The following is a 22,512-nucleotide window of genomic DNA, read 5'->3' as shown; positions in this document are numbered from 1 at the left end:
GGCTTGCCTCATAATGACCTGTCTTATTTCTGGAGATGTGCACAGCCTGTGTTTGTCATGTGTGTGGGCCCGGCTTTGGAGGTCAGAGTAGTGTGAATGCATGCTTTCATTTGATTGCATTTGTGTTATCTCCTCCACTTCACCAAAAGAAAACTGTAACTAATGTCCCACCTACATAACATTACTATAGCAAAACTTGCACTAATTATTTGGCACTGGTTTCATTTTTCTTTGTTTAAGAATAAAGCCTGTGGGTGTCGGGATGTGTTGAAGATGACTGTTCTTTTTGTCAGATATTTCCCGCTATGGTCTCAGCATCACCTTTTTTTTTTACTTCCTCTTCCTACAGGCAGCCAGTGTGAACCTGAAGCCAGATTACGAGGTGCTGGTACCTCAGTGTCGCCCACTCTCTCCTGGGGAGATCCTTGGGTGTACCTCGCCTCATCTGGAGAAGCACGTTAATGCCATCATGTAAGGACAAATTATTTAGGCTTAGCATTTAAAAAATATGAAGAAAAAGAGACAAGCTACGAGAAAAATAGGTTTCTTGTAGCTCAGTGGTTAAGAGCATGGTGCTAACAACGCCAAGATCGTGTGTTCGATCCCAGGGGATTGCACATACTTAGAAACAAATGTAAAGGATAATGCGTAAATGTAAATGCATATAGCTAGGTGTGAGCTAATCTACCTGACCTTGAGCCAAAGAGTGTGTGTGTGTTTTCTGCCTTTTACTCTGGTGTGTGTTAGAGAAGAAAGCGTATTGATGACCGCGTCTTGGCTTGTTCTTTCATATTCACCCGTCACCTCTTCATCAGAACGCCTGTCAGCTTCAGACATACACAAGCGCCCATGTCACTGACCCCCGAAATGACACAGCTATTATGCAAATACCCTTTTTCATAGATCATTTACTTTGATTTTTCACTTTGCCCTCATCCTCTGCAACCAAATTAAAAACTTCATCCGACACCTACGGTCGTAGTAATGTGATGTTATGTTGCGAAGCCAAATCACAACCATATAATTAGCAGCTAATTAAAGCTTACACAGAGCCTGACTTTCTCATAAGATGTAATATGTTGGCCGGGGGTCTGAATAAAGTCATAGGGAGAAGAAGATTATAGCTTTGCGCTGAAATTACACAGGTCCTTGGCTGATCACCACCTTCCTGCTATCTCTATTGCGTTGGGCGAACCGTAAAATGATGTGTATTTAATCGAATTTGAGGATATCGAATGGAATATGATGCTTTCCTGTAGCTCAGTGGTAAGAGCATTGCGTTAACAACGCAAGGTTGTGGGTTCGATCCCAGGGGACTGCAAATACCCATGTAAAATGTATAGGATAAAGCAATGCAAGTTGCTTTGGATAAAAGCGTCTGCCAAATATGTAAATGTAAATGTGAGGAACAATGTGAGGTATCTGCAAGAACGTTTTGAGCCGACAGGGGGCTGGTGGCTGGTGAGTGTGGTTCCATCACAGATCAGGCCGGCTCAGTTAAATGTAAGAGCTTGGTGGGCGGAGTGATGGCGAAATGGTGCCAACAGAACTTTATTTCCACCTGTGTTTTTTCCTGAAATTAGTGGGGTCTGCCTCATTACTAAAAGGATAATGAACAGAACTGTCGGGGAGTGGGTCTATGCTGTGAGAAGCAGTTTTAAGAACTGCAAATGGCCCATTTCTAATCTTGTATTCTCAGTGGTGCCATCTCCGATAAATACATCAATTTGTGGCCGTTTAAGTTATGCTGTTAAAAGCTGAGCTGGGGCATCGTGGACACTTTAATGCCTCTGCCGTAACGGCAATATTTGTAATAGAGAACCTTGAAAGAGACAGTGCGGTAATCCAGGAAAATTGGTATTTTATTACGGTCACGTATGGGAGAGAGAATGTGTTTGCAGTGAGGTGTTTTCATCTTGTGGTTACGTCCAAAATCTGTGAAATTGTGCTTTTTCAGGCAGTTTGAGGTAATGTAGGAGGTTAACATGTTGTCTACAGTGGGTTATTTTCAGAATTTTTTCCCCTGTTTTTCAGATATCCACATTCACCTGTATAACTTGTACATAACGCTGTATAATTTGTATATAACACATCTGTCCATACAATATACTGCCTATTGTGCTTTTGTCAAATGTGTATTTTCTCTCACATGTTTATTTTTTTACTTTTTGTTACCTGTGCCCTGTCACTTTTTTAACCTGTATGTGCAATGGAAGCTTCTGTCACCAAGACAAATTCCTTGTGTGTCCGTTTTTCAGTATTTGTTTTCCCTGGGAAGCAAACTTAGAGGCAAGAGGTATCCTTCACTGCTTATTATATCTCGCAATCCTGTGTGAGTGTCTGGTTTGGCATTTTGCTGACAGGAAAAAAGTGACCAAGGGGTCATATTTGTACAATATTTGCTTTTAATGCCCCCTCAGATAAGATCAAATGGAATATGATGTGTTTGCTACAAAAATAAACAAAAAACTACACTTTCAGGATATGTTTTGGACAAAATCATTTGGCAGGAAGGCAAACCACTGCATATCAGGGAATATTATATACATACATAGAAAAATAAAATGTTCACAATGACTACATTTTTTATTTTTATTATTTTTCTTTATAAACTTTGCTTATTTGTTGTGTGTCATTTGTGGCTAAGTAAAATAACTCTTAAAGCTAAGCTTCAGTTTACACTTCAAACACACCAATTCAATAAGCATACATTACTTTACATGATAATGAATTGACATTTAATTTCTGTGTTCTGATGAACACAGAGAAAGATATTTGGAAGAATGCTTGTAACCAAACTGTTCTTGGCCTCCATTGACTTCTTTTAAAATTGCTTTATAACTGTTATATATTTTGTTCTATTGAACACTAATGAAGATACTTTTAAGAATGTAGGAAACAAAGTTCTGGGGCACTTTGGACTACTATTGTAATATTTTCTACTCTGGTAGTCAATGGTGGCCAAGAATTGTTTGGTTACAAGGATTCTTCCAAATATCTTTCTCTGTGTTCATCACGACAAAGAAATGTATACAGATTTAGAACAACTCGAGGGTGAGTAAATGATGACGGGGTGAACTGTCCCTTTAAGAGGTTCCCATGTCATTGACTGACAAGGCATCAGCCTTCAGCTGCAGTCACAGCTGGTGTGTTTGAACGGTAAAAATAAAAAGTGTGTTTTACAGTGTGTGTGTTTCAGAGTGAAGCATGGTTGGTTTAGCCTTTGCTCCGTTGGACCCAGGAGCTTTCCACCCACAGTATGTTCCGTAGCGTTTCATAAATGTGTCTTAATTAGCCGCTCTAATTGTAGTAGCATTCCCCAAGGCGTCTATCAGGTTTGCCAGGTTAATATATACTCCTATTACCAATGTCAGGTCTTCTCCTGTCTGCACCGCAGAGGATAATCAGTGCTTGCGTGTGCGTGTCCAATGTTGTTTGTGCACTGTTTACGACATGACTTAATCCTATCAGGACATATTTAACATATAACAACGACAAACCATGGTTCACTCCCAAACTCGGACAGCTTTGCAAGGCCAAAGAGGATGCTTACAGGCGTAGGGACAGAATATTGTACATCCGGCCAAGAACACACTGATAAAGGAAATTACCTGACGTCCAAAGACTACAACATATAGTCTGGACTGTCTAAAATGCAATAAACAACTACTGTATATAAACTCATATTTATTATACATACAGTCACCTAAAGGATTATTAGGGACACCATACTAATACTGTGTTTGACCCCCTTTCGCCTTCAGAACTGCCTTTATTCTACGTGGCATTGATTCAACAAGGTGCTGAAAGCATTCTTTAGAAATGTTGGCCCATATTGATAGGATAGCATCTTGCAGTTGATGGAAATTTGTGGGATGCACAAAGCTCCCGTTCCACCACATCCCAAAGATGCTCTATTGGGTTGAGATCTGGTGACTGTGGGGGCCATTTTAGTACAGTGAACTCATTGTCATGTTCAAGAAACCAATTTGAAATGATTCGAGCTTTGTGACATGCTGCATTATCCTGCTGGAAGTAGCCATCAGAGGATGGGTACATGGTGGTCATAAAGGGTCAGAAACAATGCTCAGGTAGGCCAAGGCATTTAAACGTCTAGACAATTGGCACTAAGAGACTTAATGTGTGCCAAGAAAACATCCCCCACACCATTACACCACCACCACCATAATTGCATTAATTTGAACAGGTGTTCCTAATAATCCTTTAGGTGAGTGTATGTTGTTGATATAATATAAAGATATCCACATTCCCCTGTTTAACTTGTACATAACGCTTTATAACTTGTATATAACACATCTGTCCATACAATATACTGCCTATTGTGCTTTTGTCTAATATTGTCCTTTTCGTCAAATGTGTATTGTTTACAACTCTTGCATATTTATTTTTACTTTTTGTTGCCTGTGCCCTGTCACTTTTTTAACCTGTTTGTGCACTGGAAGCCTTTTTCACTAAGACAAATCACTTATGTGTCCAAGCACACTGGCAATAAAGCTCTTTCTGATTCTATATCACACGGGTTTATTTGCAAAGTGCCTGGATTGTAGCCTATAACCCTCTATGAGTAAGACACGCTTTCATGTGTTCGAGTTGTTTCGACTTCATACAAGTGGCTCTCACCCTGATGGCTTACTGTAGGTTAGAGATGCTACTTTGGTTTGTTGGTTTTGTTCTGGTCTTTAGGTTGAGACTATCTTTTTGAACTCAGTCATGATATTTTGTCACGCAAATCCCAGGAAAGTGGATCTAGAGTTTTATATTATGCCGCCCACACATTCTCTCTTTCTTTATATCTTAATTTTCACCCTCTGATAAGAGTTGTGGTTGTGTCTTTAGATATCTTGGCGATGGAAGGTTTCACTTAGAATCCATCATGATCGCCAACCCAGAGATTCCTGCATACAGGTAAACCAGTGCTAGATCTTCAGATTTCTACCAATGCTATCTCATGAGTTAGGGATTTAAACAAACACAAAAGTATCTAAAATGATTAAAGAATCGTATCAAACAATCCAATTGTTTGTTAATAATGTGTTGTGTTGATGTACAGTACAAGTCAATTTTTTATCTGCAGGTATGACCCATATAGTAAAGTGTTTTCTCGAGAATATTATGACCACGAGTCCATGAGGGCCATCAGATTGCAGGCCATAAAGCGAGCCCGCTCCGCCCAGAGATGGGGCCTCATCCTGGGCACTCTCGGTCGCCAGGGCAACCCTAAAATCTTGGAGGTGAGACTGTCTACTACCCCACTTCATACAACACAAATCCTGTTTGTTTAAAAATGTCTGTGTTCCTCAAGATTCATGAGCTGTTTACCCAGCTCGCATCTGTGCTAAAATCTCACATTTTTCACGAACACACACCTGCGTCATTCAACTGGAGAGAGAGAGCACTAGGGGTCTTAATCGATTTTTTGAGGTGGGGCGGGGTTTTCTGCCTCGCTTCTGCTTCTCCATCTCCTCGCTTTGTTCTCTGCCTCTTTTCATCTGTTCATTTGTATGTATTTGGATTTGACTTTGTATTGGCAGCTGTTCCCCTCTTCTCTTCTCATCCTCTTTAATTGGTATGCATGGAGGAGGGAAGTGAGAGGAATTCAGCAACTAGACAAACAGGGATGGTGATTCTGTGGGAGAATGCTGTAACTCTCTGCGGTAGCTCTCTGCGATCTTGTTTTATCCCCAAAACTCATGGCATGCGCCTTTGAACATTGATTCTCAACCAGGGTAACATGTACCCCAGATGAGATTACAACAGGTTTCTGTTGGGTACTTTTGAAAGGTTTGTTTCATGTTAAAGTTATACAGAACAACATATGGATGCTGAAAAGATGGCGATGAATTTCAGGTTTGAAAGATTGGTACAATTCATCGCCCTCATGTCATTTCAGATCGGCATGCATTTATTTTGTGGAAAAAATAATGTAGAGCAGAAATAGTTTATAAATGTTCCATGCAATAATAGTGAAAGGGGAATCTTTAAAGATTGCAAAGCCCTCAAAAAGCTTAAAATATTTTTGCATCTTTTTATAAGATTGAAAACTCTGTTCTCCATTCATCGTAATGACATGGACGCTGAGCAACCAGATCTTCCATTAAAATATCTCTCTTTGTGTTCCAGTCATTTTGTTAATGTTTTAAATGACACACACATTCAAACTTTATTGCAAAAAATGTTACGCAGGATGATAAAAGTATTAAATCCACTGTGGCTTTGTAACATCCCACATTAAACCCTCTGTGTACCGGTCACCTGAACGCAGATTGTGTACGGAGTCCAGTTAACTAAACCAGCTAATCTGTCCATACACTAAAGATAAAGAAGAGTACAATCTGCTCCTTTCCACTCGCCTTCTTTATTCTGGTTCTGCTTTGAAGCCGACCATTCACCTGCGTACTTCCTTACTGATGTTGGCAGGTTTCTGCTGGTAATATTTGTGGTCCACTGGGCTTCACACTTCAAAGTGTGTGGGGAGTCTTGTAATGCTAGGCTTTATCCTGAAGTAGGTATTGTGCTGCTATTCCCTTTTCCTCCTGTTTATCACCTGGGATTCAATAATTAGAAGTGAAGGAAAATGAATAACTGATAGGTGCATTATAGCCTTTTTATACAAAGTGATGGTTATTGTTTAATTTCATTAACCTTTTGGCTTTAATGGTGCAACGTCTAATTTTTTTGAGGGTCTATTGACAAAAATGCAATTTAATTTATTTAACTCTGTCTTCAGAGATGTATAAAGACCTTATATAATGAAGCGTTATGGTTGTATTATCTTAGAATGAGCTATTGCTGTCTTCATTCTGTGGGTCCCCTTACATATAATTCATCATATTATTTCTACAGTTAATGAAAACAGACAAACTGCTCTACAGAGCGTGTTTCGTACAGTAAATACGTTATATCTTTCTGCAAAGAAGCGAAAACATGACATCATCTTAGTCCTGTGTCAACCAATGCGCCGAAGTGAGCCGTTGATTGCAGTTTTTTAACCTCACCACTAGATTTTGCTAAATTTCATACACTGGACCTTTAATTTATCAAATTAGTTATTATTCAATCTTTCAACTAATCCTCAGTCATATTTTCATTTACCATTCTTTTAAAAACATTTATATACAGTGTTGTTTTTATGTTTTTTTGAAAGCTTCTCTTACTGTATATTTTAGTGATTTGTTGAAATAGGCATGTGGAAAACCAATAAAAAGTAATTAAAGCAAAACAGGCTGAACAAATTAGTCATAAATACCTAAAATCCTTAACCTAAAATGGTTATTTGTTTAAGTGACGCACTGTCTTTAATGTCCTGATACTGAAGCTTTGAAGAACATAAGGGGTTTCTTTATTAAAGCAGTTTACACAAGTGCAGCATCAGTGGCCCTGTGAAGATTTCTCATTAGTTGATAGGAAACAGATTTTCTTGTTCTTCAATAAATTCTGGAAATTCTTAGTTGTACCAGTTTTCTTTCCTCCTACACTGTCATGTCCTAGTGATGTTGACAACTGTTCTTGCTGACCTTGAGCACTGTGCATGAAATTAGGTGTTTTATGTAAATCTGTTTTGAAATTCTGGATTTAACTTCTATCTCCGCAGCATTTGGAGTCTCGCTTAAAGTCTGTGGGCCGCTCGTGCACTCGAGTGCTTCTGTCTGAAATCTTTCCCAGCAAGCTGGAGCTTTTCGCGGACGTGGACGCGTAAGTTCATCCCCTATCTACATGCACGGTCACGGCCTCCATTTCACACAATTAAACACCAGCTCACTTCAGGCATCACATGATGAAGCTCCTCCACACAGGTTAATCTAGGCCTAGCACACCCTGAGGACGAGCCACGTACCTGTATGATAGAAATATCACAAGCCGCGTCAGACGGGGTCATGGGTTTTGATTTGTGAGCATCTCCTCTGTGGCTTTGTCGGTTATTGCTGTGGTAGGCTGAGAGATTATTGAAGGAGGTTGAATGGAAAGAAGATGAAAGAGTTTTGTTTTATTTTGTATTGGCCTAGCGCCTGAGTGTACAAACACTGAGAACTTAATAATTCTTTGTTATTAAAATATTGGATAGTATTGATAATATTCTGCTGTTCCCTTCATAATATTAAAATGTGCATAACGTAGCTATCTTACGTACGCAGCCTTGTGGCTGTTCTTCTGAATATCCAAATTCGTTGATTTTTAGGAAAATTGATAAAAACACTGTACTTTCTAAATTATTATACATTATGTTTTCAAAGTTGACAAGCACTTTTTAATTATTTTTTTTGGTTAGATATTTGCGAAACCTAATAACAAACATAAAAGGTGACTAATAATAATGATTATCGCAAAAAAGATCACGAAATACTATATTCCAGTATATATGATATTTAAATGATTTCAAGTCGGCTTCACCTGACCTGTCTTCCTGTCTGCCAGACTTCTGTCTCTTGGGAAAAGAGAGGGGTACGGCTGACATCCTAACATGGAGCAGTGGGTGAACGGGGGACAAAATGTCTGTGAGAGAAAGGAAGAGTCATGGTCGTTGTGTAAAAAAGTGAAGAAAAAACATCCCTATCAGTCGCACAGCTCTCGTTCTGCATATGTAACAGAAGCAGGCACCACAAGCAGAAGAAAGTTACACCTCTCTCTCTTTCCCTCTCATTTCATCTATTGATGTCAGCTGCTTCCATTGTGATGGGTGTCATGTTGGCAGAAATGTATATCCTAGCTGAGAGGAGAGAGAACATCGGGAGGACATTTCAGAGGGAAACGTGATCGTTGATTAATGCCACACTGATGATGTCAATTTGCCGGAGAAGATGATGTGAGATGAAGGTATCAGCTGACTGCCAGCAGCCGCCAACGTAATTGGAAGGTTTATCGAACCGTCCGTTGTGGAATTGCTGGACAGAGAAGCGTCGTTGATACCTGGACCTTAGCAAATACATGTTACCTAGTCTGGTGGATGATGCTGGATGTTCGGCCTGGAAAGGAGAAGGTGAAACCAGTGGACTTCAACATTTGAAAATACTGTTTAATTTCAATACACCCTGATCTTTGTGGATACTCGGGTCAGTGTGAAGTGTTTGATGTCTGTAATGAGGTCATTCATATGCCGAAAAAAGCAAATGGGGGGTGTTTCTGTTATGCCAGGCTTTACGAAGTGAATATCAAGCTCTCAAACTTTATTCTTTATTTTTAACTTTATTTACACAATGACAGGAAAATGAGCAGGATATCCAGGATAGAAGATGATAATGGGGGAAAATATTAGTTGTCCGTTGCTTAGTGATGGGTCTCTAATTATTTTAAATTTTGAAAAAATGATTTCATAATGTTATTGAATACAATGTAATGTTAAGAATAGGGCTGTCAATCGTGATCAATCCCGAATTCAGAATAAAACCTGTGTACTGTGCATATTAATTTTGTATTTATGAACATATATATATATATATATATATATATATATATATATATTAAGGAAATATTTAAACGTCTTTATTTATATTTATTAATAATTTATTTATATTAAAATGTTTATAATGTTTGTATATATTTGTCTTAAATATTATGCAAATTAATATGCACAGTACGCAGACATATTATGTAACACTTTTATTCTGGATGTGTTTAATCACTATTAATCTTTTTACACACCTTGTTTAGAGTGTATGTATAGACAACGTATGAAATCGACTTTTATGAAAACATTTACACACTTAAGTCAATCGCTTTATGTATGATGTCATTTCTTAGTGGGTGATGTCATTAGGAAGCTTAATTCTACATAGATTCACAGGGAGAAAAGTGATATTAAAAGACGTTAAACTGATTAGCAAAAATAATTGTTTTCTCTAACCATTTCAGTTTAAAAGAAAAAAAAATACTTACGAAACGCCTGCAATTTTTCTTGATAAAGTGTACATATTTAACCTAGAGGCACTTAGAGACATGACATGAATAAACATCCACTCAAACCTCAAAGTTGTGAAATAATTTTAACTTCACCCCCTTTGTTCACTCAAATGATTTTCACTAGACCTATCTAATATAATTTGAAATGAAATTTAATGTTTTAGCTAGTATATTAGGACAATGAATTGCAGTAGATGTTACTCATGAGGGAAGCACAACAGGAATGCTGAAAAGTAACGTCATGGTGCATGGTGTTTATAGAACAAGCAAGATCGATCTAGTAAATAATATCTAATAAATGCAGTCTCCCGGTGAGCAAGCCAGCCAACAATGCCCTGTGGCAAGGAACCCAAACTCCAATGATAAATAAATGGTGAAAAAAAAATCAAGAGGAACTAGTCTCTGCCGGGAGGGACAGAACTCCTCTGACGTGTCACAGCTGCACAGTTAGTTTGATTAAAAATTACTGAATAAATGTTGATGAAGAACGGTAGAGTTTATCAATTGTGATTTAGGAAGTTTCATTTGTTAAAACTGTTTGTGTCAAAAAAAAAATATCGATATCAGGCAACAGAGGAATGTTAAAAGCAGGGAAAATAAAATTGCGTAATGCATTATGTGAATGCTTGGCTGAAAAGACGTGTCTTTAATCTAGAATTAAATGTGGAGAGTGTGTCTGAGCCTCAAATAGTATCGGGAAGTCTTAGGCGCTACAAATGAGAAAGCTCTACCCCCTTTGGTGGATTTAGTTATTCTAGGTGTTATCAAAACTCCAGAGTTGTTAGATCTTCGAGAGCGTGATGGATTGTAATAAGATTGAAGCTCTTTTATGTAGGTAGGGGCTAAACCGTTTAGGGCTTTATAAGTAATTAAAATAACTTCTATCAGTTTCAGGTACGGGTTCGACACCTGATTTTCTCCCTGCCACATATACAGTATATGCCCTTTATTGTAAGCCTAATGTAATTACACATGTCTGTCGGTTTTAAGTGAGGTTTGGCGGTGCAGGCACCCATTTCCGTGTGGATCGCAAAGGTTAATTGTGCTATTGTGTGCAGCAGGTCCTGTGGCTAATTACAATCCATTATTTTCATGGCAAGAGACGAGAGCCAACCGGGCGGCTGCTCTTACCAGTATTGTATGAGGACCCCCCCCCTGCAGCCATCACAGGCCTTCCATTCCTCTTCCTCCTTCAATTAGACTCTTTCATGTGAAGTCTCGGGCCTCCCACCTTCGCCCGGCGGTTAAGGGACCAGCAGGAACATCCTCTCATCAGGTCTGCCTTCACATGCTGATGGGGCCACTTCAGAGGAAGCAAAACAGGCATCATTACACGTCTTTGACCTCTCTCTTACTGGCGGATGCCACCGAGCAGAAGATTATTGAGAGAATGGGCTTGATGCGGACAGACGTAGGAGTGTATCTCTGCCCGTATGGATCCCCGCAGCGAGGGCTGTCTCAGGCGAGGGGGACAGATGCTGGTGCTGATAAGCCTGTAAATTGAATCTGGTGGCGTGCTGAGGTTCCTGATGCTGTCTCAGCGTTTGCATATCTGAAAGTCGACTGTGCTATAAATACTAATAAATATTTATTTGACTATTTATAATGTATTTTTTTATCTGTACGTTTTCCTGTTCCTCTGGGCTCTTGAGATGGATGATCCAAGGGAGATCACCACATCTTTCGGAATACCCTGTGTACAAGTTCTCGGCACATGTTGTTTTGTTTTCCGTGTGATTTGATGAAATCTGCTTGGGAATTCTTCTTGAACTAGATTGAACCCCTGATGGGATTTTCCCAAATGCACACTGAGTTAAGACCAACAGCTGTTGCATTTTGTGTCAGAATCAGATGGCCTACCACAGACTGCTTGAAGTTTACTCTATGTTCATATTCGAATAACATTGCAGTCAAAGATAACATTCAAAATAAGATAAACCGTGTTTTATAGGATTTAAACGTTTCCAGACCATTTGGAAAAATGTACGTGTTGCTTTGTGTTGCAGTTATGACTGGTTTTCCTTTGGCAGAACGAACCTTGCAGAAAGCTTATTGTTCAAGAAGTTCTTCCTTTAACACATTTCATAACGCTAAAATCTTTTCCACAGTAGTCGAGAAAGGCAGCTATTCATGTTTAAAATAACTTGTGCTCACACTCCGATCAGTTTCACTCTAAACCTTCATACCTTGAAAAGGTTTCAATAATGCGATGTCATTCATTCTTTTGCCTTGGGGGGTGTGAATAATTTGGCAACCGCCCTGCCATGATGCCATCCCCCAGAGCCACTGAGGATTACGTGTGAGGCTCAAGGCAGAGATTAGAGAATGGTCATGAGTAACAGAAGCAGTACTGCAAACTCCCTCAGACTCCCGAAAGGGATTCAAACCAGCATCCCTCTGATTTACATTATGAATTAAGGACTCACTGAGACTCTTTTTACCATGATGTGAGCATTCAAGGTGAAGCCAAAGTCTGTCCTGAGAGGAGAGAACAGAAATTCAGAACTAAAGGGATAGTTCACCTTCAAAGTCATTATTTACAGTAGGGGTGGGAATCGTTTGGTCCCTCACAATTGATTCAGAATCGATTCTTAGGGTCAAGATTTGATTCTCGATGTACTTATTCGCATACAGAAATCGTCATTACTGTTTCTCCCTGCCGCTCACTGCACAGAGAAGATGTAGAGAAAGACCATCCTGAAATGTATTTCGATAATATTCAAGTTTAGTTTCCAAAGGGCTGAATGGTTGAATTGTTTCGTTTACAAACTTGTTTCACGTGTTTCACTTCAGAGGGCGTTCATTGTATAGCATAAAGGCATAAATACATAGTCATGTTCAGAAAGAGACAGATTTTTATATACTTTATTTTTGTGTTTCACAGCATGGAAATGAGTGAACAGAGTTTTCTTTTTACACAGGATGCATGTTTGTTTTTCACTGCGGGAGAAAATAAAAGAACGTAAAACATGACCTCTTTAAGACTGCGTGTTAAGATAAATCCAGTTAAAATAGAACAGGCTCTGCTTGCTATTTTAACGCAGGAACGAGTCTTTTGTTAAAACCCTTGCTTTTTACGTTCTCCTAGCATGGAGTTTAGCATAGTGAGAATGTGCACAGCCCGTTGATGCTCTATTCATTTGCATTAGGTATCAAAATACCCACAATTCCAGCAGCACTGCTTCTGTATTCATAACACACATTCTCAAGACAAATGCAGCTTCTCTTGACACTCCCTGGCTGTGCCTGCCAGGGATCACTGTAGTGTTCTTCACGCGACCCAGCCCTGCCTCATCCCTCGTGTCACTGTTATTCCTTTCTGTCCTTCCTGCTCTCTCTCTCATTCTCTGTCTCTCTCTCTCTCTACCGCCCAGTCTGGCTGCTATGTAGGGTAGCTCCATGGAGACTGAAGCATTGCAGTGCAGTTGTTTCTGCTCACCTAACCTTTCTTATTGCTACCTCTTTCTCTCTCCCTTTCTTACCTCAGCATCCCTTTTGTCTCTCTCTCTCTCTCTCTCATTCTACCTCGCTCGTTCTTTATTTTATTTGACTCAGTGGTTGTCTAATAATGCTGTGGAGGGAGGCTTTAGGGCAGTGCAGATTTACTCTTATATTTACAGAAAAGAGTATCAGGTCTGCACATCAATATTGCTCATATTCACATTCTCCCTGTGATCCGAGGTGTGCTCAGACTCCTCAAGTTTGTGTTTGTGTGTATTAGTGTGAGGAAAAGAGATTCCAAAGAAAGCATGTGCATTTTTTATAATATTACCATGGCTTTTATACATTTTATTTTTAATTTGGGAACATAATATGGTGATTTGATTGACATTTTTTGTTCACTTATTTTGAACATTATTCCACGTCTTAAAATTGATCCATTCAAAACTGGCTTCACCTGTGAAAATACTTATGTCATTCTTTACCTTCCCGATACAACCCATGTTCAATAAACCAATAAATGTATTATTAATAAGTATTTTGTATTTTGAACGTCTGTTGTCAAGTAATACTGTCAACTGTTGTCTAGTAAACAGGTGTACACTTATAGATGTTTTAGAAGGGTTTTGAATGAAGCTTGTCAAGTCAAAACCATAAAAATAAAAAATAAATGTATTTAAATAATTGAATTATTCAAATAATTTGTGATATTTAAAGTCCTACTTTGTTTTATCAAGTGTCCAACAACGAGTTTACGTACAGTACATACACTAATATACATCTAATAATAGGCACTTATTATTACCTTACTTCTTGACTCTCAAATGATTCGTTGAGCGATTCATCTGTCTAATCCCCTCCTTTCTGTCAGCCTTCTCTGATCTGATTGGTCAGATGGTTTTGTCTGCTGTGATTGGTCTACCCCGCGCAGTGTCGCAAATGAAACGTAGGCGGGCATCACACGGAGTGACGCAAATCTGTCCTGGAACTGAATTTAGAACGACAGACGACTCATTACGTGAATCAGACTCTACTCCTTTTTCATAAGCCAATAACTTTGTAATTCGTTCTCATACTCTTTAAAGATGAGGTAACACGCGCAGTTTCTGACAATCTCACATTAATCTTGAGTACCTATACAGTAGTATTCGTACTTTATATCTTCGAAGAGTGTTTAGTTTGATCAAATTGATAAAAGACAGATACAGCTGTATGATTATTTGCGGAAAACGATGAGCTCCTGGAGGCGTGCAGGGGTGTGTGGGGGAAACGTAACTACAGCACAAGCACATCATCGCATTATTCCTGCATAACTGTTGTTAAATGTTGTAATACACCATAAGTTCCTTTTGTTTACATTATGGACGGCCCTTTCCAGGAAAAATTTCCTATAAAGGACTAAGAACCCTTGTTACGGGATGGAAAAAAACTTTCCGAAGCCTGTACGAACCCTGACGGAGTGAATCGAGCAAAGAAATACTACGTCATACCATGTTAAGCTTGAGAAGCCAGTACGTTTAACAGTGTGACTGGTCAGAATGCATGAAATGGCATGTTACCTCCGCTTTAAGATATTTAACTTTCATCATTTCTCTCTTTCACTTATTTTCTACTATAGGTGGGTCCAGATAGCTTGTCCCCGCCTTTCCATCGACTGGGGAACGGCTTTCTCCAAACCCCTGCTGTCTCCATATGAGGTACTCTACATGAATTCACCACTTCCATCTACTGTACTTTCACAGAGCGAAACACCCACGTTAAAAAAAAATGCCCCCAAACGCACACCACGCAGATGCACTGGATGCACCTACAGCAGGTGTTCACCTCTGCCCTGTTACTGCTATAATTTCAACATGAGAACAGGGGGTCTTAGGTGTCTGACAATCTGACCTCTGCCTGTCTTGTTTGTCTACCTTCATGCTGAACTTATAGGTGTTTGTTTTGGGAATGTGTGCATACCTTCAAGAACATAAATGGTTTGTAGGCATTTGTGTGTACGACGTGTATATGTTTGCTCACAAAAACAAACAAACACCGTAATGCTAGCAGTGTGCTGTGCTTTGCACAAGGAACAGGGTTTGTTTATTTGCTATATCTGCTCTGTAGAGTTGGTTTGAACAGCTCTGAGTGGAACAGTAGCTCCTCCCACTGGATGACTAAATGCACTGCTGTTCCTAATCTCTCTCATCCTCTCACACTAATACATCCCAACTCATGTCATCCCAAAAGCAGGACTTGGCTAGAATCAGACAGCATTCTTCTTGGGATAGGTGTCTCAGCTAAATCCCTAGTGCCTCTTGCCAGATAAAAAAACAAAAACAGCTGGTATGGTATTAAAGGTCTTTAAAGCGATTTCCGAGAATTAACATCAATTAACAACAACAATTATTTTGTTTCAAGCTCGCTGATATGGAATGGGTGGGACATCTTAAGACACACTCTCTAAGCGAGGAACCAATCACGACAGACCTGGTCAGCTGAATGTTTCGGAAGGAGGGATTTTGTATAGACTGCAAGAAATCAATTTGTTTTGTCAGAAGAGGGACAGTGGCGAACAATAGACTTGAAATATGTGAAATATAAAACGTTTTTTTAAACTAGAAACATGAACATCCTTTGTTGAAACTCCGAAAAAACATAATCAAAGCCTCAGAAACAGCAAAAGAATGTCTCCTTTAACCAAATCATGACGTTCACTCATGGACAAATCATATTCAAGCGGGAATGAGAAGCGCTTCGTGGAGGATGCCAGGTGTTAGAAAAAAAGTATATTTGAATCTCAAAATTGAAAATCGAATGCTAACCCACCAAACAATTATTCAAATAGTCGAATATTCCGATCCAGACCTAATAGGTAGGTAGGTAGCAAACACACATGGTTATTGGCCAAAAACCTCAAAGTGACCCAATATCAGCCAATTAATTGGCCCGGCTGAAATATCATTCTAACTACATTGTACTCAAAGCACTGGTAAAAACTCATTTATCTCTCAGTGAATGATGATAATGCTCTGCAGAGCCATATTGAATCACTGCATAATCGCATGTGGCTCTCATATTCTCAAATCTGTTTTCATTGCTGCATGGCCCACGCCAGAGCTCAGCTCATTCGCCGTCGTAGAACAAATGTGGCATTATGAGAATACATTAGAATGCAGCAGTAACACGCTGAAGGCCCACCCCATAATGAAAGAAATCACAGCATTCCTGCCCAGCTGGATCATTTCAATATCCAAACACGAATGGATGGAGTCCTTAGCATAAGAACTGCCACCTTGATGTATATAAGCCTGTGTTTGCTCTCTCTATGCAGTCAGAAGGAGATGAGGTGAGAGAGTGTAAAAGACCAGTACAAGAGAGAAAGAAGGTGTCTCGTCTTATATTTATAGTTAATATGACACTGCCGTCAGTGTTGGGATTAGCAGGTAGTTTATGCACAGATATGATGAAAAGTCAGTGAGAGGGGGATGGAGGGATGTATGGGAATATGACTTAATGTCAGCGTTAAAGAGCTATTGGAGGATCTATTGACAGAAATGCAATGTAATAAACATAACTGTCTTCAGAGAATAAGAACCTTACCTGATGAAGGGTTATGTTTTTATTACCTTAGAATGAGCTATTTCTATCTACATACACCGCGGGTCCCCTTACATGGAAATCACCATGTTGTTTCTACAGTAGCCCTAAATAGACAAAATGATCTCCTTCAGCAAAGAAGCAAACGAGACAACGTCTTAGTCCTGTGTCAGCCACTGTAGTGCTTCGAAAGGGAGGGTTGGAGTGAGATTTTGTATGCAATTCGCAACCTCACCGCTAGATGGCACTAAATTGCATACACTAGATCTTTAATGAGGACGGCGTGGATGGAAGAAGAGAAACTGATGGACTGAAAGTGGAGCACATCCACAGGAGATGTGCATCTAGAAGCTGTCGCATACAGTATTAGATGGGTAAGATGCATTGATGCAATGTTTTACGACGTAGAATACAAAATTATGTTAAATTCTGCACGGAATTGTTTGTTTTTAATACCATTTTTATATTGAATATTTTTAACATTTAATGTAGACAATTAAGGTCAGATAGCAAAATCTGTAAAATGAGTCTAATCTCCCATCACCCACATGAGCATTAAAGTTCAATTTATCAGAACACGTGTATTTGCCACTTAGCCACATCAGCCTTTTTCCCCTTTGTAAATAAATTATAATGTTCTGCGGTTTGTATGTTATGTTGTGTATAATACGCAAGAAATTGCTTTTACTTAAAAAGAAAGAGGTCAGAACTTCGACCGTCTCTCTTTGTGCTCTTCTGTTGCCTTTTCAGTCGGTATAAAACAGTAACTGCTGTATTAAGATGTGAAGGGTATTTAAGAGAGATTTATGGAGAAGCATTTGCTTATGGGATTGTTATTGTCAGCGAAGCGAGACAGTCCTTCACCAGAGGCGGAGGTGTTTGTCATTTCTCCCACGGTATTAAAGCCGTATATTACAGCACGCCTCACATCCACGGGCGGAGACGCCACATTGATTATTTATATAAGCAGCTCAGTCTAACGCTGGAGATCCTATGTAATTGAGCTGCATGCCGAAGGAGCAGGACTGCGTTCCTCCCAAGGCCTGCCAAGCATATTCAACTCCATTTGTAGTTTGTATGAAACTGCACAGATTACGCCCCTACAGATCCCCGTCTCCGCTTTGCATAGCCAGTAGGGAAGATCTTTTGCGCATTGGTAATCTATCGAGTCATCCAGGAGATGTGTTCGCGGCCTTAGAATCACATGACATGCCCTCTTCGTAGAAGCCTCGGGTTTGACTAAAGCTCCCTTGATTTCTGACTGCGCTCGTTGCTGATCGACCTGTCAGCTGTTGGCAGCTCTGCCATGGTGTTTTCTCAAGATTCTCAGGCTTGAAGCTACAGTGTTTAATTCCGCAGTCAGTCGATGTCTTTAATTAGCAATGTGTGTGTCTCTCTCTTGTGCTGTTTCTCAGGCGGCAGTCGCGCTGCAGCAGGTGGAATGGCAGGAGGTGTATCCTATGGATTTTTATTCCAATCAAAGCCTGGGGTCTTGGACTCCAAATCACACGGACAACCAACCACAACGACCTGTGCGCAAAACAGCACAGGTGTGCATCAGCATTTTGTATTTGAGATGTGGTGTTATATGTGCGATTTAGCGTGAACATATGGAAATATGTATCTGTGTACAGTCTTAGTTACACCTAGAACATAGGCCTACACATAGAAACCTTCACATAGAAAATAATAGTGATGTTTTACAAAAATGTGGTTCTTTATTTCTGTCGAATACAAAAGAAAAGGTTTTGTGAAATGTCTCCTATTGTTTTGTGTCCATGGAATGGAAGTCAATGGGGACGGTGTTTTTTTGGTTACCGACATTTTTTTAAATATCTTTTTTTGTGTTCTGCAGAAAAGAGTCCTACAGGTTATGGAAAATTTGTTTTTTGTTTATACTTTAGCTTTCCTGTAGCTCAGTGTTTAGAGCATGGCACTAACAATGCCAAGGTAGTGGGTTCAATCCCAGGGGAATGTACATACTTAGAAACAAATGTATAGGATGTAATTTAAGTTGCTTTGGATAAAAGCGTCTGCCAAATGCATAAATGTAAATGTAGAACATGCCTGTATGTGTTATAAAGAAAATTATATCATACTGCCCCCTTGTGATTAAGTGATAACAGAGCATCTGAGGCATCTGATCACCTGGTTTGATTACAAACTCTGTGCATTTCTTTTGGAAATAATGTTTGTCATGAATGTAACTGATGTTGTCAGTCGTTTCCAAAAACACACTCTGTTTGACCATGTTTGTTGTATTATTTGTTTAGTTTTATTTCTAGGCGGTCAGTTACAAAGTAAGAAGCAGGTGGCAAAGATTCTTTACAGAGTATGTCTAAGAAATATTTAAGGGTTATTCTGTTCTAAGCTGATATTTTAATATAAAAAGGTAATGGCAGATAGGAAAAGATAGGACACATAGTGAAGGTAATGACAGTGTTATTTGATACACAATCTGACTCAGTCTTCACTTTAATATCCCTTCAATCTCCAACAGAAGCCAAGTTCAGATGCAGGTCAGCAGATGAAAGGATGTGGCCGTGAGCAGAGCGCCTCCTGTGGCTGCCAGGCGGAATAAACTCAGCCCTTCACACCAGCAATCTGCCAGCCAACCACAGATCATCGTGGACATCTGCAGGAGACAAGCAGGCCAATCAATCTTCAGCTCTGTTTTTTCACTATGGATGAAAGAGGCGGCTGTACCCACAAGGGTCTGTCTTGGTTTAAAATAGAAAAATGTGTGAGAGAGAGAGACAGACACATTTATTTAAGAAAAATAATGTGAGTGTGCTGTAACTAAGTGTGAGGAACTCACAGACAATCCGTTGAAAGAAGGGCTGAGCCTGAATGTGGAGGTTTTCATCTTGCACAATGTGGGTGGCTTTAGTTAAATGCAATCATCTTGGCCCTCGTTTAGAAAGAAGCTGCCAGCCACTCTTCATCAGTGACCTTTTGAAAGTAACTTTGGGGGACGAGAGCATGTTCAGAATTATTCCTCTGCAGTGAAAGATAAAACCCATTCAAAGCTCTGGCTTTTGTGTTTCTCATTCTGCCATCACAAGTGCTCCGACGGAAAGGAACTTTAGTGTCACGCTTCGAATGTTGTGCGCGTGACACAATTTTGGTTAAATGCAAAATAAACAGTTTACAGTTGACGGTCCAGACTTTGATTAACTAGTGCAACATGAATGTCATTATGTATATTTTCTTTCAGACTAAAAGTGCAGTGAAACCCCGGATGGTTCGCAGTCAGCTGAAACACGTGGAGGCAATTTCCCTAAAGCGGATTAGGCCGAGTCTTGGATGAACATTCACTGTCAGCAGTGATTATTCAGAGAGAAATCTTTTATAGGATGAGACAACACATGATTAGTGTCCAGGAAAGCAGCCATATTCCTGAGTCTGGCAGTAGAGATGCTGAGTCTGTGAACACCATCACAGGGTCAAACTAACTATTTTTGTGTATAATTATTAATCTAGTGTACTAAATCGAGGGTCTTCCACCTTGTTGCATATTGTGCACATTGTTGAAAGTACAATATTAATGATTTTTTTCCATTCGTTTTGATTGTATTTACTACGCAAAGCCATGACAGCAATCATTTATATACAGAAATATAAGCCTTCAAATTACATTACAATTATGATGTAATCATATCCTATAAGTGTAGGAAGGACACCAAAACATTTTGCCTAAGTTTATTTAATATTTGTAAAAAAAATTGACAAGCTACTGTGATATATTAATTCTTTTACACCTTATCTTAACAAAATCTTTAATACATGACATATTTAGAGGTCCACAACTAGCCAGTTATTAAATTATTACACTTCCCGTACATTGCGTTTTTGTTACCTGTGTCTTGAATACAGGTGTTCATGATTTTTCTTGTCCACTAGATGCCACTGTCTGCCCACCCGTGCATCAAGTGTTGGCTTCTAGTTAAGCTTGATGCGGTTTGCCTAATATTGATTTACTGCTTTATTTTGCATGGCAGTGTGTGTGAGAACCCATTGTACTTTAGTGCTCGTGTGCAATGGCTTCCAGATGTGATGAGGATGTGTTTGTGTGTGTCTTTCTCTCTCTTCCACACACACATCTCTCTGGCTGTAGGCATTCATTTCCTCTCTCATGGGAAGGGCACGGGAATTGACAGGAAGAGCTAAGAGATGCTCAAGTTTCTCTGTTCTTCTTTGCCAATATGCACTGAGCTCATAAGAAAGAGCAGACAAAGTTCATCAAGAATCTGGTGATTTCTACCATATGTGCATCTGTTCTTCAGAGGGCAGATATCTTTAGCCTTAGCACAAATTGTGTACTTTGTAATAACTTTTAGCATTTCAACAACTTTTTTATTTTTTCAAAGCTTTTTTCAAGTACTTTTATTTCAACAGAGGTTTGTCCTGTAATGTCTGCTACATTCGTATATCATATTTAAAGTACGTTCTGCAAATAACACCATGGCAGGGACCACAAAACATTTTATTAAAAAAACATCTTGCATCATGTCTAAACAAATATTGTGAAATACTGTAATTGCTATGGGTCTCAAAATGTCACCTTGTGAGGTGCACTTTGCAAACAGTATTAGGTCAAATTTAATGCTGAACAAATTTTGGTTCTAATACAAATATCTTGTTCTATAATTGTGGGCATATGAGATAATAAGTGCTAATGCACACACATGCTTTTATATTTCTCGACAGTGTTTATTCTGCAGAGCGTGTTTACACATCTGTGTTGGAGCTTTTGTCTCTGTTTCCATCAGATTCGAGCTCTTAGAGGGCAGCTTTTGTGAAGTGCCGGGCAAAGTATTTATCTTCCTGATACAGGAAATGCTGAGTCACCTCGGTCGCGATCATGTTTCTGTGCTTTATTCCCTCTCGCCATCCATTTTCTCCATGTCTGCTTACTGCTGGGTCTCTATCCTAATTGTAGACTCATCTTAAAATGCTGTTCTTTACACCCTCACTCAAACTTCAAATAGACTGAGTGGATGTAGGAGCTGACCTCTGAGTCTCAGAGTGATGTGGTTATACAACAGTGGCTGTAAAGGACCGAGGCAAACAATTTTTGTTGCTATATGATATGCTTGTAATACGTTTTTTCTGAGTTGCAACGTCTCACCAGTCAAGCAGCAGAAGGCAGAGCTCAAATTGAGCTTTACCCACCATTCTCAGGGTGTATCCAAGTGGCCATTATCACGATATTAATAACCAGGATCATTGGTATTGCGTTAACACTACTATGATAATGTTATGATTAATTCAGTGCCAATATTTGCTAACACTCTCAACATAGTAGGTGGTAGTATGCACCTGATTTTAATTTGGCCTTAGAGGAACTGTTTACCAAACCATAAAATGGATTTGTTCCGGTTAACAGAGAGAAAGGTATTTGGTAGATTGCTTGTAACCAAACAGTTCTTGAGCACCATTGACTACCATAGTAGGAAAAATTGCTTTATAAATGTCTTTGCTCTGTTGAACACAAGAGAGGATATTTTGAAGAATGTAGGACGCAAACAGTTCTGGGGCATTTTTGACTACCATTGTCAATTTTCCTACTTATGA

The 22,512-nt window shown here is 39.3% G+C and overlaps 1 protein-coding gene across 1 annotated transcript in view; it reads left to right on the top strand.

The window, feature by feature from the left end:
• The window catches only part of dph1 (diphthamide biosynthesis 1), a 75,926-nt gene extending 55,833 nt beyond the window's left edge, over nucleotides 1–20,093 (top strand). Inside the window, exons 6-12 of the mRNA XM_056757412.1 lie at nucleotides 350–471; nucleotides 4,858–4,926; nucleotides 5,096–5,252; nucleotides 7,613–7,713; nucleotides 14,975–15,053; nucleotides 18,351–18,485; nucleotides 19,436–20,093. Of these exons, the coding sequence (XP_056613390.1) occupies nucleotides 350–471; nucleotides 4,858–4,926; nucleotides 5,096–5,252; nucleotides 7,613–7,713; nucleotides 14,975–15,053; nucleotides 18,351–18,485; nucleotides 19,436–19,516 (744 nt within the window). The 3' untranslated portion in view covers nucleotides 19,517–20,093. The remainder of the gene's footprint in view (nucleotides 1–349; nucleotides 472–4,857; nucleotides 4,927–5,095; nucleotides 5,253–7,612; nucleotides 7,714–14,974; nucleotides 15,054–18,350; nucleotides 18,486–19,435) is intronic.
• Nucleotides 20,094–22,512: the final 2,419 nt, after the last annotated feature.

Source organism: Triplophysa dalaica, chromosome 9 (assembly GCF_015846415.1).
Source record: "Triplophysa dalaica isolate WHDGS20190420 chromosome 9, ASM1584641v1, whole genome shotgun sequence".
Taxonomy (NCBI): Eukaryota; Metazoa; Chordata; class Actinopteri; order Cypriniformes; family Nemacheilidae; genus Triplophysa; species Triplophysa dalaica.
The sequence above is the reverse complement of the archived record's forward strand: the minus strand, read 5'-3'. Positions and strand labels throughout refer to the sequence as shown.